This window comes from Strix uralensis, chromosome 1, assembly GCF_047716275.1.
Source record: "Strix uralensis isolate ZFMK-TIS-50842 chromosome 1, bStrUra1, whole genome shotgun sequence".
Classification (NCBI taxonomy): domain Eukaryota; kingdom Metazoa; phylum Chordata; class Aves; order Strigiformes; family Strigidae; genus Strix; species Strix uralensis.
In genome coordinates this window covers 41291698-41318182 of record NC_133972.1, presented here as the reverse complement: position 1 = coordinate 41318182, position 26485 = coordinate 41291698, and the positions used below count along the sequence as shown (strand labels likewise).

Sequence of the window (26485 nt, the reverse complement as noted above, 5' to 3'; positions counted from 1 at the left end):
CAAAGTTACAAGAACATTACTAATAGACTGTAAGAATATAGAAAAGCATTAATGAATTCAACTGTCATTATTCTAAAGAAAATTAAAAAAAAAAAGACTTCAAGAAAACCACTGAGATAAGAGAAAACTTACAAACTGATCCACATTTGAAGTTCTATACTAGACTCTCATTAGTAATAACCTCGTCTACACACTAGCCGATTAGTCTAATGCAAAATGGGAAATTCTTCACATTACAGGAAAGCTACTAAATTTATCAAACCCCATATATTTTTCAGATGCTAGGACACCTTATATCTGCTAATAAGCAGATAGTAATCAATCACCAGGATAAACTTACATTATCATTTTCCTTTTTAATACTATTGCATTTCTTTCAAATAATTAAGCAATTACCAGTCCCCAAAATTCACCATAAAAGGAAAAATCCTACCTGCCTAGCATGAACTGTCACAGCAAATTGACACTTCCTTCCAAACTATGGTGCTGCAGCAGTCGTATGGTTTTTTCTTTCTTCAGTGATCAGAAGAGGTAGAGAACTATGTTGTGAACTATGCATAGGAAAAAATGGGGGCTCATAATAGTTTCATCCAACTTCTGCCCTTTTGCATAATCATGCACTTATGACCTGTCTTCCTCAAACCTCCTAATCTTACTTCATCTTTATCAGAACTGCTGATTAGATTCAGTCTCATACCGTGACTGATTTTTTTTTTTTTTTTTTTTTGGCAATTCTATTTGTTTTGTATTTTGGTTGTGTTTTGTTTTCTTATACAAGAGAAACTCCCCGAGGAAAGCTGTTTTTCTCATAGCACATATTTCTAATTAAAATGCATACACAACTGCAGAAGGCTGACCCAGATTTTTCACTAGGAGAATTTAGAAGTTAATCTCTAAAAACCTAATCAAATAAGCCACAGAAAGGGGAAACAGTAATATTTACATGCAATTCATCATTTACCATCTTGTTTAGCCCAACAATCTTAAGAGTATTTGGAGAAAAAGAAAGCAGCACGTGCAACGGTATCTGACTGACAAACTAATTTTTGCTTTTGAATCAGTTCAATACTTGTATATAACACATATTTTGATAGACATTAGGAAACTTTAAATGTTTTATTAATCCCAGCAGCCTTCATAACATCTTGACAGTGTTTATTCATATCTGCTCCAAAGATAAAGGCTGTCAACATAAGCGTTAATGTTAGTAAAATAGCAGTGTCCTTGAAAACAGTAGCAACGCTATATGTTACCTTGTACGTAATTACTTTCTGTTCCAGTTCCTGAATGACCAGCTGTCAAAAAATATCTCTGCATGAGTTAGGTTGATAAATTTTCAACATTTTGAATAATTTTTAATCTCTCCAATTATTGAACATAAAGAAACATTAACCTACAATTTATATTCTCAATATATCCTACTTCATTGCCTCTGAAATTTTCCAACAAACACAATGTGAAAAAATGGTGTATTCTTCCCTTATGTTATTGTCAAGTGAAGTTTCTGCATTCATGTCTATTGCTTCGGTACCTAGCTGGTAGCTCCAAGTGTTAAATCAGTTGCTAATTCCCTAATCACATGCCTTTCTCTCAATTGCTTTAGCTAAGTAGCATTTGCATTTAATTAAGTACATCTTAATTAGTTGATGGTTAATATTCGTGAAGTCATTTTCTTCTAAGAAGCCTAAGTAGAAATGGTGCTGATTTCAATGAAGACAAATACACTAGTTTCTCACATCTGTTCATTATGCAAAAATTAAAGTTGGTCTAATAGTTTAATGATATGAAAACATTCTAGGATTGTAAACTGTTGGATTTGGTGATTTGTGTGTGAAAATTTACCGTGGTTTTGGTTTCAGTGTAGAATTTCAAGTAGTATCATCAAGTCTATTCCTTACTAAAAGAAAAATTATAAACACAATACTTTGGCTTCTTATTCAAAAAAACATCATGAGTCTCAAACATGGATGGATTTTTATTTTTTTTTAAATTAGAAACTTGCTAGCACAAGCACACATATACATTCATCTTATTTACACATTAACCGTGACTACACACATGAACCAGTGACATATACAAAAGGCCAATGACTATTCCCCTTTTACTATGCAAATATTGGAAGATACAAATACCTTTTAAAATATAATCCTAAATTTTAAAATGTGGTTTAGTCTTTTCTTAAGCAAGCATTTGCAAGGAAAAATGACGGATAATAGCAGGCACTAATACTATACAAATGCAAAATAGTTGGAGCTTAGAAACCCACCATATCCAGTGTTTCTCAAATGAAACACAATAGCAAGTCAACACACTTAAGAAAAAATCATGACATTTTAAAGATTTTCTATTCCTTAACTAGAGGAAACACCACATTTTACAAGCAATAACTTGATGACTATGTGCAATTTTCCTTATATACTCACATTATGGGAAAATAAATTTTGACGAGTGGGAAGACAGTGCCTTCTAGAACTCCCACATTCATGCAGAGATCTAATTCCAACAATAATACCTGAATGCTTCTGCTCCTTCTCTGTAACCAAAGCAGTAAATGCTACTACTACACCTCAGCTACAGCTTAAAGAGTAGCATGTGTTTGCTAACCTTCCTCACAACACAGCAGGCTAGCAACTATGTAGAAAAAATACAGAAGCAGGTAATGCCAGCAAGTGGTTTATAGGAAAGCTAAAAGATGTGACAGGCATTCTGCTACAGAGAGAAGACAGTTCTGGTTCCAAAACTTCTCCCGTCCTTAAGCTCATCTGAAGTTTCATTCACACAAATTTAAAGAAAAGTGAGTCACTGCTAAGAAATCTAGTTCAGTATTCCTTAATGCATCAGGTAAATGCAAGACTTTGCACCATGTACGAAACAGCTACAGGAATTATCAAACACAAAGTAACACTTCTTACTTTGAAATAATTACAGAAATAATGGGACAACTCTGAAACAAAAATGAAGAACATATTTTAAAGATGTATATTTCCTTCTAAAATTGCTTCAGATAGGAAATATCTTTGCATGTTCTTTGGATGTAATTGGTTAAAAATAATGAACTCACACCTTCAGATATGATATTAATGCCTTGAGTAATCCCATTTTCATGTCTGGTAATAGAAAAACGTATGTACCTCCATTTATATTAGAGTCATCTATCAGAATTAGATACAGTAGATACAGTCTAAATTTGACAGAGAGAAATAAAAACAGGGAAAGGAATAGTATTTCTTTATCCAAAGAGTATTTTTTCAGTGTAAAATGCAGTGTCACCTGTCACATATGTAGGAAGGCCAGATTAAACAACAGCATGAAAAAATAATATTCCATAACTTTGTTAACTCAGAAATATACAGTAGCCTGAGGTATTTGACTGGGGAGAAAAAAACCTTTTTTTTTTTCCATTAAAGTGCAAACTTCTTATTTATGCTTTAATTCTTGACTCAATGGAACTGAGGAAAGTGGAAGAAATTGTTCTGCTCCCTTTGTCATCTTAACAAGAACATTTAGCGGTACCTACTTTCAAACTTTAGCTCTTATTCCTTTATCTCCTCTCTTATTTTTCACTGTTGTTTGCTCGATTTACTCATCTTAAAAAACTAAATGACATACCTTTCACCCAGGAAAATATGGAAAAAGGTTTTCCAATTCTCCCTGTATCTATTTACATAATTTTGTAAGTTGTAGTGGTGATGATAGCCACAGTATCAGTTCCCCCAAGCATACAGCAATCACTTGGCTACCTGCAAAGCTCCCAATTAAAAAAAAATAAATTAAAAAAAAATATATGTACATGACATCAGTTCACTATACACACAGAGGCACACTGGGGGTGTCTTACAGCACTAAGTATGGCTTAAAAAGTAACACAGCCTATTTATCTCTGACACAACACTCTAAGTTACTGAGTGCATATTTTTTATTATGCATCAAAGACTAACGGAAAACACTTCTTGCAGATGATACCTTCTTTGACTTTTCACTACTTCTGATACCACTGAATATCCACCAGCATGAAAGAGGCTGTATCTGAACTACTGATGATAATGTGAATATCACTGAAAAAGACATATCTAAATAGGAATACTGAAGAATTCATCCAAATTAATTAAAATGGAACTTTGCAGGAGATTAGTTAAACTGTATTAACATTTTGTATGGCTATCCTTAATCAGAATGAAAAAGAAAATTCTTAATAAATAGAATTAAGGCCACCTTAATTTTGAATAAGAGGATTCACAAACATGTTTAACGTAGTTTAACTAATATTATTTTTGCAGTTAATTTGGACCAACTTTCCCAAGTGTCTTCATGCAGATAAGACAAAGTAAACAAAAAACTGAAACATGATATGCCTTTAGCTGAAAATCTGCTGTACTTTAACTGTGTGTCATACTAGACTTGTACCACAGGAATAGTAGTCCAATTTCTAATAAAGAGCCCAGCAGAGTACCTACACATTGCCTAACAACAGGCGTAAGATTTTCCCACTGCTTGACAGGTAGTTGAAGCATTTTCACGGTTCATTTGCTAATGTAGTCTTGCTGAGAATGATAAGGAACAGAGAATACAAGTGTATTGATCATAACCAAGCGCAGTTGCCTTCTAGTGTCAAATAAGCCAATCAAACATCATCTTGATATGAAAGAAAAAGTAAGTTTGATGACAGGCTACGGTCCCATTGAGAATAAAATCAATATTAGTCATGGGACCAAGTGGGATCAATATGTCAGACCAATAGGCCATTTTAAGCAGAATATAGACAGGAGGAGAAAAGTGCTGACAGAGCTATAAGGAAACAGGAAGACACAGTGCGAATCTGGAGGATGAGATCACTTGAAAATTCACAGTATATTTCTAAGAACACTTGGCAAAAACACCAGCTCACCTTAAAAAGATATAGCTGATCTCAAGATCACATGGACATTCTCATAAACTTTCCCAATCAAGCCACAATTCACATAGTGACAAACAGATATAAAAGTATGACTTGAAAAGTAAAATAAAAAAATACTTTCTCCATTTGTTTGTAAAATGTTACAGAATCTCTATTGTGTTTAACAGTGGAAATAATTTGACAGACTTTAGAAATATTGATAGTGTTATTTTGAACATTGGTAACAGTAGGATTTAAAATACATAGATCTGAAAACACAACATATATCTATTTGAGCATTGCAATATGTCTTCTTGTTTATTTAGAAAACAAGATGTTTTATTAATCACTGGGAATTATATAACTTTTTTTTCACTACTGAGTATTCTCATCAAATTTTTAAATTCATCAGATATGGACAAGTAGAGTGCTGTAGCCTTTAAAAATGTTTCACAGGCATTTTATTGTAACTACCAGTTTAGGCACTTCCTCCTCCCCTCCAATAAGCTCAAAAATAAGTGGAGAACAAGTCTGGACAGGGCAACGGAATATCAACAATTTCAAACTAGTTCGATTAGAAATAATAATTCTGATGTACTGATCTGAACTAGATAAACATTCAAGAATATAAATTAGCAATAGAGGCATTAAAATATAAAATAATAGGCAACACTACAAAAAAGAGTAGCATGAAAACAATGTGACAGCTCCACTAATGTCAGTAGAACAACAGTGCTCGCCACAGTCAATCTTTTAAACTATTCCCTACACTGAGGTACTAATCTGCATATTTTAAACAGCTACCTTAATGGCCTGGTTTTCAAGAAACACTAAATATCCACAACTTTCATGAACTTCAGGCTTCTCATTTTCTGCATAAATATGACTTTGGGAGGATAACTTTATAAACCTAAGCTCAGAAGTTCACAAAGCTGTATCATAAATTGATTCATAAATACTCCAGCACTGCAGTTTCATCACAAAGTACTTTCCTAGAATTTGGCCACCAACATTTTAATGTTATTTCTCTCTCTAATGCAAGAGCATAACCCACAGCAGAAGAGAATGACGAATGGCATGCAGCTGACAGAATATTAGATGAATGTTTCAGTTTGTCAATTACCAAATATTTCACAACTATAGTGAATTTGCAGCAAGTTTACAACTATGCATTCACAAATACCTGTGATACCTCTTGCCACACAAATATACCTGTAACTCAAAAGGGGGTTCAAGAGAATAAGAAAAATTATTTTGTATAGTAAAAGATGATTGCAAACATTTTCTTTGCATTATTCATCCAGCTGCAGCTAGTAAAGAGTTGTCACTCTATATGTAATCTGACAGCTCAATTCAATCACAGTTAAAACACAGGACCCAAGAGGTGTAAAAGAGATCACTGCCACTGTCATGTTTACACATTTCTGAGAAGTGTTTTTATAATTAATTTCACGGATGCTTCTGTCTGTGTCCTACTACTGGCAGATAAAATGCAGTCTTTGGAGAACATCTTTTTATCCATCTTGCAATGAATATCTTCTCATCATTACAAGTGGAAGGCACAGCACGCCTTTAGGGAGCTCAGACTGTGAATTAATCTTGTCTTTTGGAAACATTTTCATAACTGATTCCTCTCTATAAGACTAAAACTAATTCATCCTTTTGACTTTTACTTTCTCCTGGCCTCTCAGTATATAGATTCAGAGAAAGAGCTCTTAGGAAAGCAACCAGAAATACCTATACCTTATAAACCTATGCTAAATTAAGGAAATACAACAACATTGTCACACAACAAAACCAAAAGTAGCAGGAACATATCTGCAGGTATAGGGATATTATAACTTTTCTACTTTGTTAGTAAGTTATACAAGCTAACATCCTAAAGCCACATAAATCTGACAGATTTCACAGCAGATTTGCACCTACTCAGAGAAATCAGCTGTACCCTGAAAATAAGGTATCCCTCCCCTACTAGGACATCACTGGTTTTCTAGAAGCCTCCCACAAGATTTAAGCTGCTTCTAGACAGCATTATTCTTTTTCCCCTCTTAAAAAAGCAAAAAAAAATCCAGTCTGAGACATTCAGAGCAGGAGATTTGATATAGTTTCTAATCAGTATCTTTTCTCTGGAAAACACTAATGCAGCAATTTGCTATTTATAAAATAATACCAGTACTCAAATCAGTAAAATTAAAACCAAACATCTGATAACTCTTAGGGCAAGATTTAAATAGCTATTCCATAAATTACCCCCAAAATTATGTCAAGAAACCGAACAGCAAATGCCAGAATTAAAGTTGCCTTTGTATAATGCATTTTTTTAATTGCATAATAACACACTTATTATTTTTCCATTGGGTCCCTTCCTCCTTCAGTTCACAGATTGGAAACTCCTTAATGAGTAGCTATTTGGTATTTTCAGTTTTATTCTCTTTGTTCAACACATGATTTATTTACCACACATTAATTAAAGATGTTATTAAAACAGAATTGGTAATTTTTCTAAGGTCTTTCTGTCATGACTATCAGACAGCCACTAATATATTTATTTTCAGAACATTCAATATGTGATAGGTTAGCATTATTTATATTTTGCTGATGCTGAAGAAAAGCAGAGCAAAATTAAACCCTGAAGAAGGAAAAACTACAGCTAGTTGTCTCAAAGATAAAGCATTCATTACTACAAAATGCCCACTTAATCTCCAAAGGAGATATATCCATTTCATAAATAAGTAGCAGGTTCTGTGGGGAAAATGTCATGTAGGCACAATTAAATTAAATAATTAAAGACTTCCATCTGATACATTTGCATAAGGACTAGGAAAACAACTTTAATTTCCTAATGTTTGAGCACTTGGCTTTGCAACCTAAAATAGTTAACACTGACATAATATTTCTTTCCAATTTTCTAGTTTAAAACAGAAGCCAAATGAAAAATAGTACTTCTGCCATGGATATTACGCTGACTCTGGACACTTACTGCTCTGTCGGGTGATCTCATGGAACAGAAGCAGGAATAGATTATAACATGCTGTGTTCCAGCTCTAGAAGTGACAAATTTCCTTCTCTCTTCCTCTTCTCTGGCTTTTTATCCAGCTTTATTTTTTCCAGACACTAATCCCAGTCTGTCACCTCGCTGTCCCTTTCATCCAGTCCTGCCAAGTTCTCTCCAGCGGCTTGTCAAATCCTCCCTTGGGCTGACTGTCACCAGACAGAATCCCTCCCCAGATTCATTCATAATCCCTGCCACATAGAGACATTTCATAACTTCCTTTGAGTTCCTTACTTGCTCTCAGTAAACTGTCCTGGAGGAAACTAGGGTCAAATCCTACCTTTCTTCAGCTCTTAATCTCATTGCTTGGTCAGTAACAGTTTCTCCCTCTTGTTTTCCATTCCCCTTATCACCAAATCCCAGGTACAAATCTATTCCTTTACATCTGCAATAGGTCTGTGACTCTTCATAGCTGAAACCCTGCCAAAAGCTACCTGCACCCCAAAATCGGGAACAGATCACTAGGAACACTGGGGAGACTGGGATCCTCAGTTGTTTGCTCTGATTTGCTGTAATCATTGTAGTTTGGTACGTTTTACTCTTAGGTTGAAGTTTCTTAAGTGTTCAGTGGAGATGGTGCTTGTGCAGAGCACAGGAGTTACAAGAATTGCAAAATAACACAGATTATTTTAAGGCTCTTTAAATTGCCACTGGAACAGTTATCTTGTGAAATCAAATATTTCTTGGCAGATAAGAGTGGTTTTACATTAATCAGTACTCAACACAAATTATGATCTGAAAGAAAGGTCAGACAGTGAGCTGCTTAAGACTGGAAGTACTGAGAATAAAATTCCTATTTATTCTGGCTCAACGTGACTGGCTAATGAAGATGTTTTAATCGTCACCATTTATCAACACACTAGTTTCACAGCTTTGAAGTCTGATAACAATTATTAAAAAAATTTATCATTAGCATGCAGGTTGTCAGAAAATATAAATAATCATGTGAAACCTTTTTCTCTCAGATGAAAAACTTACTCCCATCAAATCTAATGAGAGGATACTGAAAACATTTTATCATAAAGATTAATGATTAGTACTGCGTAATAAAATCTGCCAAGAAAGTGGTATTTAATTTATACCTATGTAACATTATTATTATACATAACATTATTAAATGTAACATTATTTCTTCTGAGTATGTTTTGTAAAAATATTTAACGTATTTTCTGAGTCTGTTTTAGGGAGTTAACATGACACACAAATCCAAAACAAATGAAGTTCAATATGGGGTCTATAAATCCAGATTTATAATCCATCCACAAGTCCATAAAACCCTTTTTTCTTGTTTCATAACAGCATAATTTGAAGTAACAAATGGAAAGATTGTAAAGCATTAAACTGACCTTCCTAAAAAAACAATTGTTTTGAAATGTATCTACAATTATCCCTCTCTGTATTCTTACTATGATGAAACTTGGAGTCTAATCAGCATTGGGTTCTTACTTTGCAGGCTGCTGTGTAAATCAAAATTTATGCATCCCCCCCTCCTAATTTACCCACTGCTATTACAAGCAGTTCTTGCAATATCCTACTTTTCCACCTGGTTGTGCCATCATAAACAAAAGCAGGTTACTAAGAGAGTGCATGATATGAAACATGTAATCGCACTCTCTGTGGTATATTTCCAAAATATTTGTGCTTCCTACTACAGCAACTTCTACTCCTAGATGTACAATAAATTTTCAGTACACCAATGCAGCTTCTCTGCAAAGATGTTATAGTACATTTTAGAAGTAAACATGCCGAATCCCAGCAAACTCAACTGACTAGACAGTCAAATTATGATCTATGACACAAGAAAAAGATTTTGGTAATTAAATTGGCCCACCCATTTTTAATTATATTCTTTATGAACATTAATGTCTCTATAGGCATTGTTCATACCAAGTGAAACTCTGTCTTCAAAAATATATGATAAATTGGAAACAATGGTCGATTGCACTGTCATAACTGATAATTGTTTATTGCACTATGCAGATGAAACTTTGGTTTTGCCTTACTTATCCCTTTAACTGAAATCATCGCATCACATTCCAGGCCAACTATTAAAGACATTGACAAAGCAAGTGATGTATTTGAGTCATCCCATATAATGAAATCACTTCATGTTATACAAACACTAAAAGCATCCATTCTTATATGGAACTTAATAGGGATATGTCCACTTTCCTAGTGTCAAGATGAGAAACAAAAAGGAACTGCTATGACATATTGAATGTGATCTTCCATTGACAGAAGAATTATCAATTATCAAACTTCCTGATAACTGAAATGGGATAGTTTAAGCAGTAGTGTGCACTACTTTTTCCTTATATTCCTTTATACTAAACAAAGCAAATCTTGTTAAAAAGAACGGACTTAAAAATCCAATGCTATGAAACATAATGTCCTGAGAGTATCAATTTTAAGGTCCTTTAAACTGATTGTATTTACCCTCAGTAACAAATTGTTACACACAGCAAACATCAAAGAAACACATTCAATAGTTTTTATGTAACCAGACAAATTAAAGGAAAGAAAGGACCAGGTTATAAATTTCATATCCTATGTGTTTACGTTGAAGAAGAAAGTATGCATCTTACATTTGATTTAAATGCAAATGTGACCTCAGACGGTCAGCCTGAAAGCTTTTAGGCAGAAAAGAACAGTTCAAATCAATTCTGTAATGACATTAGCTAAGAAATTAATATTGGGAAATGATGACTAATGCCCATATAACCAAGTTCCTGTAAGCATAAGGCAGTATGTGCTGAAAGAAACTGTCATTAGCTACTGTATTTTTCTGCTAATCAACTGCTGAGCACTGGCCAGATTTTGATCTGGGTTCTCTTACAGGATTAATTCAAAAATTCAATGTAATTTGAATTCAAATTTGGCTCTTCATTCTTTTTAAAGAACTAAGTCATAAAGTCATACAAAGTAGGTATTTTCTTTTTAAATAATCATTAAAAAATCCAACCAGTCTGATGGTTTCTTCATTCAATGCATATAGCCACACAATAGAAAGGGCAGAAGAATTAGACTATACCTGATCACACCTATAAAGCTTTCATTGATTCTCTTATTGTTTCCCATTGTGAAAATTAATAAAGATCAGCAGCTACTCATTTAGCATATATTTGATTCAAACTATAAATATACAGAAAGGGCCGATTTTTATAGCAGCCAAAATATTTTGAGTGAAAAGGGCTGCACCAACTGATATTCAGTTTTTCCCGAAGTTTATTCTATAGATTTAATTAGATGCTTATTGTAAGAAGATATAAAGCCACAGGCTAAAAATTAAGACACAAAATACAGATGTTGATCAGGAAACTATAGAAGAAAATTTAAACTACATGAAGAAATTTTATAAGCTTTTCTGCAAAGTAAAATTCAATAAAAGGAATGCAAGAAATATTTAAGAAATTTCTAAGTCCAGAGAAAAACAGTAAAGTAATTAAATCCTATAGGATTGTTGTATAGATGAAGCATGGTGTCTTCAATTAGTCACACTAGCTGAGAATAAAGACAGATAAAGGAAACATACACTGTTCCATTTTGGACAGTACAGTGTTTGAGCCACTCCATACAAAGTAGCTAATCTAATCGGTTTGAAATTTTTACATCTGCATGTCTTAACAATACAGACTAGTTTACCTTCTATATCTTTTAATTAACTAGGAACACCATTGTTTTTCCCCCGAATATTGCAAACGGGGTACAGCCCACCCATTTACATCAGGATACACTGATGTCACAGGTGGTTTGAATTTGTGCTCCAGCCTCAGGAAGACCAGACCTGTGTCACCCATGTATGTCCAGGTGTCAAAAGAGAACTCGTGGCACTCAGCTACATCAGCACACATCTCTGCCTAGACAACTTCAGGAAAAATTTTGCTACTTCAAAGAGTTGCAGCAATTTGCATATACACGAAGAGTCTTGCTGTTGCCATGGCTCCCTCTTCTAAGGCTAGTCATATCTCACAGCTGTGAGGCAGGACATGGCAATGAGTCCATTCCTTTCCCCTGTGGAGCTAACTGTAACCCAACAATTAGTGAGCGTGAACAAGGTCCGGAAGAAATTTGCCCTTCAAAAGTGAGATCTGTTTTATCCATGCAGTGGTACATAGCCCAGTATATTATAAAGGCTGTAAACCAATTTATTATTTACACATTCCTAAAAAATGAGCAAGTAATTTTAGCCTACTGTCTGAGGATCAGAAGCACACTACTTACACCACAGCCACTGCTAGTATGTGTGCTAGAGTTCAGCCGAAAGATGAAAATCTAAATACCCATAATGAATGAACTGGCATTTTGCAGGCATTTTCAGCAGTAGTTGATTTTGCAGATTCTTATGTCAGAAATTATTTTGCATATTTACATATGAGTAGCACTAATGTATAAGTTACAGAGTGGAGAAGTGGCCAGCTTTCCTACCATTTAAATAATAAAGAAATATTTTTTGAAATGGTATTCTTCATAGATTGTCATAGCTCCAGAGAAGTAGAGCAAATTCATGTGTTGTGAAATCACTCTTTTGAACTGCATTAAAGAACTTAATAATAGATAATATGCACATACCTGTGTGTGTGCATGCATACAAGTATGCCTTATATATATTACATGTACATATATGAATTACAATTTATTTTTAAAAAAAGGTCATACTATCATCAGCAAAATTAGCATGGAACATTAGCCGCAGATCTAATCATTAAAATAATATATATGATAGAGGAATTCTGATCAGCTTCTGTCCAACCCTGGAGCTTCCACAACCAAAAGGAGTTTTTTTCACCTAAACTAGCTCCTTTGTAAAATTTTCTGGGAGACTGACAAAGAATATTTATTCTGAAAAGGTTCTTTCCACACTAAAAGGCTGAAGTCCCATTTATATAATAAAATACATCAAAGTTCATTACAGCTTCTGCAATGACAACCTGGGGTACTGACTGTCATATTTTTTTCAGCCTGAATGAAAATTCTGATTACTGCAATCTGCTGTGGAAAGAGAATGACAATCACAGACCTCCAGCAGCAACACAGAAGGATAATCTATTGTTTGCTATTGTCTCAAAGGCTGTAATGACTCTTATCTTTACAGCAAATTGAAGAGAGAAGCTCATTCCAATTATATAAAACAATCTCACAAACACTGCTGCTTGATTCTAACTGTGAAGTAAAACACACAGGTCAAGACATGTTATCCCAACTAATTATGCTTTAAACATTTAAAAAAAAAAAATCCTCTCCTGACCTCCCTCACCCTCCATGGTGTCCCTTCACAACAGATTCGGGGCCCTGGAAGCTTTGAATGAAGAAGAGAAGGAGGAAGAGAATGAGACAAACAAGGAGGAAGACCAAGGCCCACCAAGGACGGGTCATTCTAGACCATGTATTAAAACCAGTTCTAAAAAGAACCCCGGAAGAGTCATTGTAGTTGGTGACTCCCTTCTGAGGGGTGCTGAAGGCCCCAGATGCAGACCAGACCCACTTCATAGGGAAGTCTGCTGCCTCCCTGGGGCCCGCGTCAAGGACCTCATGGCTAAACTCCCTCCTCTAGTGAGACCCAAGGACTACTACCCTCTCCTGGTTTTTCAGGTAGGTAGTGACCACATTACCAGGAGAAGTCCTAAAGCAATGAAGAGAGATTTCAGGGCCCTGAGGAAACTGGTTAAGGGGTCAGGGGCACAAGTAGTGTTCTCCTCCATCCCTTCAGTTGTGGGGATGGATGAAGAAGAATACTGGAGAACTCAACAGATGAACTTGTGGCTCCAAGGCTGGTGTTACCGTCAGAGCTTTGGATTTTTCAATCATGGGTTGGTATACAGGGCGCCAGACCTTTTGGCATTAGATGGAATGCACCTGTCCCAGAGGGGGAAGAGGATCATGGGACAGGAGTTAGCTGGGCTCATAGACAGAGCTTTAAACTAGATTTGAAGGGGGAAGGGAGAAAAACATCAGCCCATCTGAAGTGCATGTATACCAATGCACACAGCATGGGTAACAAACAGGAGGAGCTTGAAGCCATGATGAAACAAGAAAATTATGATGGTGTGGCTATTACAGAAACATGGTGGGATGTCTCCCATGACTGGAGTGTGCCAATTGATGGCTACGAGCTCTTTAGGAGGGATGGACAAGGAAGGAGAGGTGGTGGGGTGGCACTGTATGTTAGGGACTGTTATGATTGCTTTGAGTACAAGTGTAGTGAAGACAGGGTGGAGTGTCTTTGCGCTAGTCTCAGGGGGAAGGCCAACAGGGCAGATGTTGTAGTAGGAGTCTACTATAGGCCACCCACTCAGGACAGAGAGGTGGATGAAATATTCTATAGGCATTTAGGAGAAATCTCACGATCGCTTGCCCTTGTTCTTGTGGGAGACTTCAACTTCCCAGACATCTGCTGGAAATACAACACATCAGAGCAGGACCAGTCCTGGAGATTACTGGAATGTGTGGGAGACAACTTCCTGACAAAGCTGGTGAGTGAACCGACCAGAGAAGGTACCCTGCTGGATCTCCTCTTTGTGAACAGAGAAGGACTGGTGGATGATGTGGTGGTTGGAGGCTGACTAGGGCACAGCGATCATGAAATAATAGATTTCTCTTTTCTTAGAGAGGCCAAGAGAGGGCTAAGCAGAACTGACATCCTGGACTTCAAAAGGGCTGACTTTGTCTTGTTTAGGCACCTGCTTGAAAGGATCCCTTGGGAAATGATCCTGAAGTGTATAGGGGTCCAGGAAGGCTGGACACTCTTTAAGAAGGAAGCCTTAATGGCTCAGGAGCAGGCAGTCCCCAGGTGCTCTAAGAGAAGCTGGCAACAGAGAAGACCACCCTGGCTAAACAGGGAGCTTTGGCTGCAACTCAGGGAGAAAAGGAGAGTTTACAGCCTTTGGAAGACGGGGCTAGCCACTCACAGTGATTACAAAGAGGCTGTGAGGCTATGCAGGGCAGAAATCAGGAGGTCTAAAGCCCAGCTAGAAATTAATCTGGCTTCAGCAGTCAAGGATAACAAGAAATGTTTCTATAAGTATGTAAGCAGCAAAAGAAAGACCAGGGAGAGTCTCCATCCCCTGCTAGACGCAGGAGGAAACATGGTAACAAGTGATGAGGAGAAGGCTGAGGTCCTTAATGCCTTCTTTGCCTCAGTCTTTAATAACAAGACTAGTTGTACTGAGGGAATCCAGCCTCCTCAGCCAGAAGACAGAGACTGGGAGAACGACCCCCCCGCATTCCAGGATGAGATAGTCAGTGACCTACTGCATCACATAGACATACACAAGTCTATGGGACCAGACAGGATGCACCCGAGGGTGCTGAAGGAGCTGGCTGGGGGGCTCGCCAAGCCACTTTCCATCATCTACCAGTAGTCCTGGCTGACTGGGGAGGTCCCAACAGACTGGAAATTGGCCAGTGTGATGCCCGTATATAAGAAGGGTCAGAAGGATGATCCAGGAAATTACAGGCCTGTCAGCTTGACATTGGTGCCTGGGAAGCCGATGGAGCAGCTCATCCTGAGTACCATCATATAACACATGCGGGACAACCAGATGATCAGGCCCACTCAGCATGGGTTTATGAAAGGCAGGTCCTGCTTGACAAACCTGATCTCCTTCTACGACAGGGCGACCTGCTTATTGGATGAGGGAAAGGCTGTGGATGTTGTCTACCTTGACTTTAGTAAGGCCTTTGACACCATTTCCCACAGCATTCTCCTGGTGAAACTGGCTGCTCGAGGCTTGGATGGGCACACGCTTCACTGGGTAAAAAACTGGCTGGATGGCCAGGCCCAAAGAGTTGAGGTGAACGGAGTTAAATCCAGTTGGCGGCCGGTCACGAGTGGTGTCCCCCAGGGCTTGGTTTTGGGGCCACTCCTGTTTAACATCTTTATTGATGATCTAGACGAGGGGATCGAGTGCACCCTCACTAAGTTTGCAGATGACACCAAGTTGGGTGGGAGTGTTGATCTGCTCGAGGGTAGGGAGGGTCTGCAGAGAGATCTGGACAGGCTGGAGCGATGGGCTAAGGCCAACTGTAGGAGTTTCAATAAGGCCAAATGCTGGGTGCTGCACTTGGGCCACAACAACCCCCAGCAGCGCTACAGGCTTGGAGAGGCGTGGCTGGAGAGCTGCCAGTCAGAGAGGGACCTGGGGGTGTTGATTGACAGCTGGCTGAACATGAGCCAGCAGTGTGTCCAGGTGGCCAAGAAGGCCAATGGCATCCTGGCTTGCATCAGAAATAGCGTGGCCAGCAGGGACAGGGAAGTGATCTTACCCCTGTACTTGGCACTGGTGAGGCCGCACCTCGATTCCTGTGTTCAGTTTTGGGCCCCTCACTACAAAAAGGACATGGAATTACTCGAGCGTGTCCAAAGAAGGGCAACAAATCTGGTGAAGGGTCTGGAGCACATGTCGTACGAGGAGCGGCTGAGGGAACTGGGGTTGTTTAGTCTGGAGAAGAGGAGGCTGAGGAGAGACCTCATCGCCCTTTACAACTACCTGAAAGGAGGTTGCAGAGAGCTGGGGACGAGTCTCTTTAACCAAGTAATGAGCGACAGGACAAGAGGTAATGGCCTCAAGTTGCGCCAGGGAAGGTTTAGACTAGATATTAGGAAGCATTTCTTTCCAGAAGGGGTTGTTAGGCGTTGGAATGGGCTGCCCAGGGCAGTGGTGGAGTCCCCATCCCTGGAGGTGTTTCAGAGTCGCATTGACATAGTACTTAGGGATATGGTGTAGTTGGGAACTGTCAGTGCTAGGTTAATGGTTGGACTAGATGATCTTCAAGGTCCTTTCCAATCTGGATGTTTCTGTGATTCTGTGATTCATATAGAATGATGCAACAGTCCACAGAAAGAGGACATACTCATCAGTGTTGGGTTTATCTTACGTTCAAGCAGTACATTTATGGTACAATGCTGATTCTGAAAATTACACCAGTCTTTTTCGTTTTATAAAGCAGAAGCCAAGGGGAAAATAATCTTGTTTTAATACACCTAAGTCCCTTTGATCCAACCTCTCCTATCCAGGCACTGATTTAAGATTGGCTAATTAATTCATATGAGCAAAGAAAACCCCACCCAACTCTTGAAGAGACTGAGAGAGTATTGTTAAGCAAAGATTAGTTCAGTTTAAGCAACATAGCAAACTTAGGCGATAATTAATGCTTTCCACACAGTTTCCCTTCACAGTCATTTTTACCTGTAAAATAGAACAAAATTCCCTGTGTGCCATATACCAGCACAGCATTATACAAATTATGTATCCTGTTAACTGACAGTCAATGTACTCTTCTCCAAGTGCTCAAAGAACACCGAAATCACAAATTTCATATGATGATTAATTTAAACCATGATGTTTAGACAATGGAAGAGTAGCATTCTCCAAACTTTATTTCACTGCAAACTACCTTGCAGCTGTGGGGCTTGATGCAAAAACTGCCTGATTGCAAGGTGCTGCTCTCCTAGATTTTGCAGAGTAGAATCTGGACACCTGCAACAAGTGTTTGGTGAAGAAGGATACCAGGGGTGCCCTGTGTCAGGGTAGGAGGCCAGAGTACTAGATGGAGCTACCTGAGAAGAGGTGGTTGTGTGTGTTCAGAAGGGCATTTAAGAGTTGCCTACAGGATTTTCAGTGGGTTGTGATGTGGGAGGCAAAGTAAGGAGATGCTTGAGCAGTTAGCTTGGAGGGAGAGACTACTGAGGTTGGTGGGTCCTTACTTCACACTTTGTTTGCTTCTACTGTATCATGCTAATCTTTCTCAGGAGAGACCTAAGCAAAAGCCACTTGGTATTAGCGGTGAAGATCACACAAGATCCTTTACTAAGAGAAAGATGGGATTTCAAGGAAGAGCTGAGCCAATCCACTACATTACTCTCCACTGATTTTGCACTCTGTCAAAAGATATTGAACATATACCTTTGTGGGTGATTTGATCTTTGTAAAACAAACCATAATTGCAATTTGTTTTGTCCTTTCTTTGAAGTTGTGCCCACAACTCTTTAAAGACGGAGGCACATAGCCAAAGCCCGACTTCTCACTCCTTCCAGGACAGATTGTTGATATAGGCAATGTATAATGCCATATAATTGCAGCAATATATAACACCATATAATTCAGAAAGACAGAAAGAGAAAGATTAATACAGGGAGTAAAAAAGTTAATCATCACAAGTCTTCCAAGTCAAATTTGGCCAAAACCAAAGCCCATGCATTGCAGAGAGAAAATCCTGTGAGTTTGAAACAGAACAATAGAAAATACCATATACATAAAAGATATCTCAAAGTTTAGTAGCTCGATTGCATGCTTCACATGTATTATGGTTACAATATATTATAGTCAATATAAATGTCTATATTACAATTTAGTAAGAAATTAGGCTAAGCAGAAGTTAGACATGTAAGCAAATACCACTCCTCAAAACCAAAGGCAAGCCAAACTAACCAAAATCTAGTAAAACAATAAAATACACTTTTGTTTTGTTTTACAGATTTTTTTCCATTAAAAAACAAGAGAGAAAAATTCACACTTATTTAGGAAACACTTTCATTTATGAAGAAAAGGCCATTTTTCATCTGAAAATGTATATAAACAAAATTTCAAATAGTTTCAGTATTGTTGCCAAGAAATTATTACACTGTGAAGGGAAATTTTTTGAGATAGGGACATAAAATGTAGAAGATACCATATTGTAATTCTAGGCTAATCTCCTTCTGGCCTGTAAAAAAGGTTACCAGTTGTCTTAGGTGTATGCAGAAAAATAAAGCTTACACTCTTAAGTTTTTCAATTTAAGACCCAAAACTCGATTATGACCCAAATTCTTAAGCATGAAAGCTCACGATTTAAAGCTTTCTATAATCAACTCTTATTACTTCTGACCAATTTAATTACAAAATATTTTGTTCAGTTGTTAAACACTCATCAGAGGTGTCCTCTTACTTAATCCTCTATATGGAGTTTGAAGTCTCTTACTGTAACTGCTTTGTACTCAGTACAATTATTTTAATTTAGACTATAGACTCTAGACTATAATATTACTAATGAGTAAGGAATATTGTTGTAACAGTAATTCATGAATCTTTTATAGATTCAAGTATTTTGTAAGCAGCTTTCAAAATTGGCTTTTATGACTGTGTCATGCCAAAACTATTTTCTCTCACAGGAGATAATTGAATAATGGTGGTATTTTTGTTGACCTTGTTGAAGAAGCAAGACAGCTTGGACTGTCAAACCAACTCCATAACACACATCAAACCATGCTTTTTAATAAGCACATTATTTTTCTTCCAGCTATACTTACTGCAATGCATCTTACTTTACTCACACTTTATTTGGTTCTGGACTCAGAAGATCAGCTTTGTTAGTGGGATTACATCAGGGAATTCAGTCAAGTCATTGCAGGCATGGAGTCTGACCTACTGAATAACGATAGCTGTTTTCTATTTACTTTTCTCAAAGTCTCTTTGGGAACCTTTGAAAAGCTATGGTGTGTAGGTGAAGAAGCTTGATCCTAGAACAACTAAAAGGCCTCTTTCCTAACCAATACTAAAGCACATTTCTCTCTATTTCAGGTAGCTTGGTCTTAAGGACTGAGAAAGCTGAGAACACGACAAAAACTACTACTCTTTTGGACTACATTTTAGCATCTTCACTGTAGTCAGTGTGGACTGTGGGAAAAAGCATCTTACCATCACTGTTGATGCAGACAACAACAGGAACCTGTGTACCAGGGCCACATGGCTTCTCATTGTCAGGAATGCACTCCTCCAGCCCCACGATTCTCCAGTCATAGCAGGAGGGCTCTTCACATGGGATGGCTTCCAGAAGGTGAGGGCAGTTTCCCGTTCCTCCTGTAGGCTCATTGGTGATGCGCCGTTTCCTTAGTTTAAAGCCTGAAACGTCCATGAAAATACAAAGGGCAGAATAATTCAATTCTAAAATGGAAAGTGAAGTGAATTTTTATCTATCTACACCTGAGTGAACAGCTCTGCTTCTCTTCTGTGTAGAAGATACCACAGACACTCTGTGCAATACTGTATTTAAATAACTGGGTAGAACAACTCCTTAAAGAAGGAAGAGAGGTAAAACTTAACAAGACCATCAAAAGTTTTGAGCTTATTCAATAAACTTTGGCTTAATAAATTCAATAAACTTAAACCCCTGTTTATCCCAGTCATACATACTCCAGCGGGGAGACAGGAGTAATTTCCTGTGCATCACTCTTGCCAGATCCATCTCATCTAAGAAATCCTGACTAGATTGCTGGGTTGTCATTTCTCAAATATGTTGTTTGTTTTCATTTCAGGTATCTTCTAATAGGGATGGATTATCAAGTGAAATCAGTTTATAAACACTCCCCTCCCCCCAAAAAATAAAATTAAAAAAAAGACTACATTGCCAGAAAAGGTATGGAAATAAACCCAAGTCCTATGAACAAATTTTCAGTAATTAACATCACAATATACCCTTGCAAGTATCTACAAATTTTCTTAATGCTACCTAAGCTCATTTTGAGTCAGAGAAACTGGTGGGCCTTTATAGAGTGTGTCATCTGCCAGGTCAATGTCAGCCTCCAAGAGCAACCCTCTCTCCCACTTTCGGGATGGCATGTTGAAAAAGCCAGCCTAAATCTATAGTCAGAACAACTTAACCAAACTGAATGCATTAAGGAAATAGTTTCTCATGTAATAATTTTCTATAGTTTCTGATATGTCTGATCATACTATTTTAACTTTGGCAAAGGTTTGTTTCACATCTCTTCACAGTCTCTTTTGTTTTATCTCAATATTCAGGCAGGTTAGTAACACAGATTTTTTTATAAAATATTACATATAACTCTTTCATCTCTACTGGGCACAAACTAAACAGGACATAGTTTTCAAACACATGTGCAAGAATTGTTTCTCTGTTTGAAGATGTGCCTCAATTTAATTATAAAAAATATTACTTTAAAAATATATTTCCACGTATCTTTAACTGTTTTTTTCTAAATTGAAGAGGTCAGCCAAATTATGACCAAATGGTTTACTAAGCCTGCCACAAAAAGTTGATATTATGTAAAAAAAAAGAACTCCAGAGTTTACTGCAACAAAGGAGGCAAATGATCCACAGTAAAGGCTTATTCCTGAAATATGTAGAGAGACTTGCTGCTAAAACTGGAAGTGCCTATACAACTTTTACATCATATTCTCAGAACTGTCAATGCAATCATAAAATAAAATATAGGAATTTCCAGAGAAGAGGAAAACATTGGCAGTTGAGAAAAGATCCCTGTGATCATGTGTGCAGGAGTAAAGACTTGCATAAAGTCCATCCTAATATGTTTCCGTTAGACAGATGTCCAAATCAGTCTCACAAACCTAGACATTATCCCTGAAAATGCAGCAAATCTTTCAGTGATGGAACAGCAACAGAAATAACAGACTACTTGATAGCTGTACTCAGAGGAGACTTGATCCAATAAGCTTACACACTGAAATGCTTTTTCCTTCTTGAATTGATCAAGGTTGGGTCATGTTACCAGGAGACAGCATTGTAAAACTTGAATTATTGCTGCCCATACTGAAGTGTAGCTACTAGTGTACCAGGAAGAAGCAGCTAAGCTAACGTGGTAATTACAGTTGCTCCTTCAAGTGGACATATGTGGCTGCCCTTCCTTATGAGTGTTTTCAATCAAGGAACCAAGTCTGTATTCTCAACTTTTGTCAGATAATCACATCGCAGCAATGACTAGGCCAGTTTTTCTCATTTACATCCAGAATCCTGCAGACTTCTTACATGAGGTCCTTGTCACTGCACTCTTGCATTCCTATTGTGATGTCAAGTTACTACAACGTGTTCTGCATAGGAATAAATGGTAAAACGTGAAACTTGAAACTAGCACATATGTCATCAGTAAAAGTGTCACTTATCAACAGTGAATGCTTCCAGCTCTTTGTCTGAGCATGCTTTACGGGCTACTGGTGAATTCTTAAGCTTTTACTACTGAACTGTAAATCTTTGAGTGACGTGGACACTATGCACCTCAAAGGCTGCTTCTGTTTGCCTTTCAAGACAGTGCCAGAATTGTGATTTGAACACATATACAAACTGCATCCCTTCCACAGATTGAGAGGAAGGTTTGAAACTGGAATTGAGCTGTAATAACCCAAACTGACCTGGAGAACCTTGTAAACAGCCCACATTTTTGCCAGCTTTTGTGGACCAGTAATGTTAAATATAGTCCTAATTCAATGATCTTCTTTTGATGCTCGGAGACACTGGATATACTCTTCTTGGTACAAAATTTCCTATGCTTGCATAGCCAAAGGTGCCTTGTGACTTAGGAATATGAAATAATCACCATTAAAAGGCTTCACTGAATTTTTACATACCCTTCTTGGCCTGAGGGTCATCACAGCTTTCATAGGTGCATGGTCCCCAGGCTGACCATGGTGATGTCTCACACTCTGTAGGACAGGGGATATGGCACAGCTGGGAAGTGCTGGGAAGAGGTCCCGTACACAGCCTACGGTCCACCGGTCTCGAGGCTGTCAAAACAGTCAACACATTCCTCACATGCCACTGGTCATGATTCTCAGCTCTAAGTGGACAGAACCACCCTTCGTTTAGAAAGGCTGCTATCTCATCATTTTAATCTGATGAAGTGATGGAAAAATGCTTGTCTTGAAAAAATGAAACAGAAGCCAGTTTACTCTCCGCATGAACAGAACCAAATCCGATTACATGGAGTCAAAAGGACTGTAGATACTGCAGCACCCTCTCAGACCTAGTCTTTTCATTTAATGGATAGATTATGTTACTACAACAGTTGCTCACATTGTGCTCTGTATAAATCAATGTCCTGCTGTCTTACTGAGTATGTCTTCACTTAAGAAACTGAACAAAAAGCTATATAAATCCCTTTGTTCCTATATGATACTATGACTTCAAAAGCCTGGTTGATTAGTATTTAGAAGATTCTTTTTAAGCTATAACCTGAAACACAGTTAAAATGATGACAAAATTTTGTTTTTTCTTTTACTCTAAAGACCTTCAGGTGCACACTCAGCAATAAGATTTGTGCAGTAGCAGCTTTAGTTCAAGGAAGGCTTTTATATACATATGTGTTGCATATAATATATATAAAATATATTTAAAATAATTAAAACTCTGCACAAGACAATTGATTTTTTTCATTAAAGTATTATTAATCTATAAGGACATATGTGAGGGCAGATTCTTCTGTTCTTTAAGGATCAATAAGCCCTGGACAGGGCTGGAACAAAATCATCCCACTCCTTCCATACTTTACCTTTGAATTCCCAGGTTACACAAATAATAGGACAACTCTATAAGGTGGCAGAGTAAGGCACAGAACTTTAAAACAAAATGTACTATTTCATTACAAACAAGATTTTAATTCTCTTTCATAATATAGGACTTGACAAAATATTATACTAAACAGAGAATCTGCTAGAAAGCAAAGTGAAGTCGGCCATATTCGTTCACTTTGGTTGATTGAAGAAACATGCAATTCCTTAACCTAAAACTCTCTCATCCTACTCCCTCAGCATTTTTTCACAGGAAAGTTACCTCATTAATTTTCTGCTACCACTACAAATAATCTCTTCTGATGGAAAGAGCTCACTGATGAAACATATTCTAAAATAAGTTCAGAACATGACAAAATAGCTTTCTGAAAGATGAGATCAATAACCACAGATATAATGTTAAAGTGAACATCAGGTTATTAAAGTATGGTTTCATTTGTAGATATGTGTGTGTGTTTCCATTCAGATTTTCTAAGTAGATGATCTTTCCAGTTACAGAAAAAGTATTCACTTCTCACTATTTTAACGGGAAAGGGAATGAATAATCATCACCCCATTCTGGTTTGCCATGTTGTCTCCTTTGGCACAGTTTTACACTGTGTTGCTCCACATAACGAAGGCATGAAGATGGCAGATAGTCATTCAACATTACTGCCTCCAGCTCACTAATCTCTTAACACAAAATCATACAAGAAAAAATATTCCAACATTTGCATAACACTATGTTGGAATTAAATTTTATGACAGAACACTGAATTTTACAATAAGTTTGACATACGCACCTAACGTGCATGATAATCAACATAATATGCATATCTTGTGTAGAACATGGATAAATAAACATAAGTTGCCTGTAATTGAATTTGTATTAAATAGTTTCTAATAAAAGAAGAAAACCAGTAAGTAATTGCTAACTGTACTTTTTTAACCCTGATTTCATTGGGGAATTGCCCAAGTGAGACAGTTGAAATTAAGGGTCAATTACACCCCTGAGACACAGCCTTGCTTCAGGGAGCAGAAAAAGTGTTCTGAGGAATGCTGTGCTTCATCTCCAGCCTGCATCAGGGTAAAGCACTTACCATCACACTATTTCATGTGATGTTACTCAGAAAAATAACAAAGATCTTTCATTAGGAAGTTTTAAATAGCTGATTTTCTTATCACAGATGTTCCATATCTCAACCAGACTTTTAAGAGTCTGCCAACAGAAGGTACTACTGCGCTATTGTTGCAATCCATTTGGCTTCAAGCTAAATTTGTGATGGTCCTGAAATTCTAAAATATGAGGAATTGTGACTGTGTTTGGCTTTAAAGAGGCTGACTTAAGTAACAGGAACACTATTTCAATTTTTTTGGAGGCATCTGTTCAGTAAGAATTCTAGGTCTTCTCCGCAAACATTGTTAAATAAACATCATGAAAACACCTACTGAAAATATCTGCCTTTTCACCACTCATTAGAGTGTAGGGGAAGACAGAATTGTTTTGGGGACAAGTAAGTGGTATCAATAAATCTCTCAATATGCCAAAATGTTTTTGAAACACTGTTCTTGGAACATAAGTGATGTACAAATGTCTGCTACCAGATCTGTTATATATTGCTTTTAAAACAAAAGAATTCAACAGTAGGGTGGACAAGTTATATTCCAGATTATTAAAAAATGTTTTCATCATTGAACAGTCAGGTTGTATTTCACCCAGGGTTACTCAGAATTCTTTCTTTGAGATGACAGTAAAATAAAAAAAACTTAGTCTTGCCTGGGTATCTTAAGAACATCTTGCTCCCATTAATTTAAATGCAATCCTTTCAGCATCAAAAAAATATAAATGAGCTCAGCTTTTGCTGCTTATTGTTTAGCAAAGACACTTTGAGAGATGATCATGCTAGATGCGGAAATTTACAGTTTAAGACCTTCTCTTATCTCTGTCATTTTGTACTCCCTTGTGGCATCAATAAAGATTGTTCTTTATTCCTTGGCAGTGATGCTGAATGTTGATTAGACTGTGTGCAGTACTACAAGCTCTGTGTGGAATTTGACCAAATTTTGGGCCAAAATTGGAAAGAAAAGTGAATGGATTTCAGTCTATTCAGGAATTCACTTCAGTCTAACTAAAAAATTAGACTCAGTTTTGAATGAATCTCAGGTTTGAGGTAGTGACCTAAAAACTCAAATGAGATTCAATCATTCTGTCCTCAAATCATCCACTATATTAGGAAACTTTTGCTGAATATGTTTTATACCCTTGTGAAACACCTCCCCAAATTACTGCATTTTTAAAAGAACTGAAAAGAAAAAAACACTGTTCTGTTCTTAACCATTTGATACATTTATTGAGGTCTCAACCTCTTCATTTTCTTGAGAAACCCTCAACAGGCTAATGCCTAGTAACGACCAGGCTAGCAAAGAGAGTGAATTTGTATGTGGCTTCATCAGCATAAGCAGACACAACTTCATATTCCTCTTTCCAATCATTTGTCACACTGGTTTCACAGCAAACAACAGAAGGAAACTTTTCCAACTAAAGTGCTGTCAGTCAAAAAAAAAGCAAGAAAAACCCAAGTCCAAAATACGTTATGACCAACAATGAAAAAAACCATCATCTTCATACCCTCATCTTCTACAGTGTTGTCATCAAAAGACAGCAGATAATTCAGGACCTGATCCTCTAAGCAACTGCACAACTCCATCCATGTAAGTGGTTCCTCTCTGTTTAACAGGGCAACAAGTGCGTGCTTGCAGATGTAGAATAAATTTATGTCCATAAAGGAACTTTTCTCCAATCCTCATTCTGCATCAAGGGTTTTAAAGGTACTTGGAAGAAGATGACACAAATCTACCTCATAGGTCTACTGTGAGAGAAACTTCATGACTAAACCAGTTAAATACACGAATAGACATGAAACAATTTAAGTCAGTAGCAAGTAAATTGCAGAATGACAGTGGCCTCCAGGAATCTTGGTTGTCAGCTGTCTAATTACTACACTAAGTACTCTCTCTTCTTCCTCAAGTCTAAATTTATGAATTCTGATAGGAGATAATTCAGACCTGAATGCCATGAGGAATTCTGGTTCAGCTAGTATTAAAAGTTCAAATTCTTACTGGAGCCCTAACTCAGTTGTAGATTTAAACTACAAAAGGGACTGGAAATAGCAGCTGTGATGAACGACGAAGCAATTCCCAGAGCTCAGAATCAAGAGGAAAACCAGTCACTTGCTAAAACGGTTCAGGAATGGAGCAGGGAATTGTCATAGCATCCTAGCTGGC

At 37.3% G+C, this 26485-nt stretch overlaps 1 protein-coding gene across 1 annotated transcript in view; it reads right to left on the bottom strand.

The window, feature by feature from the left end:
* THSD7A (thrombospondin type 1 domain containing 7A) overlaps nucleotides 1-26485 on the bottom strand; it is a 214478-nt gene that overhangs the window by 83662 nt on the left and 104331 nt on the right. Inside the window, exons 6-7 of the mRNA XM_074863607.1 lie at nucleotides 22283-22438; nucleotides 19598-19801 (exon numbers count right to left, since the gene is read on the bottom strand). Coding sequence (XP_074719708.1) covers nucleotides 19598-19801; nucleotides 22283-22438 — 360 coding nt within the window. The remainder of the gene's footprint in view (nucleotides 1-19597; nucleotides 19802-22282; nucleotides 22439-26485) is intronic.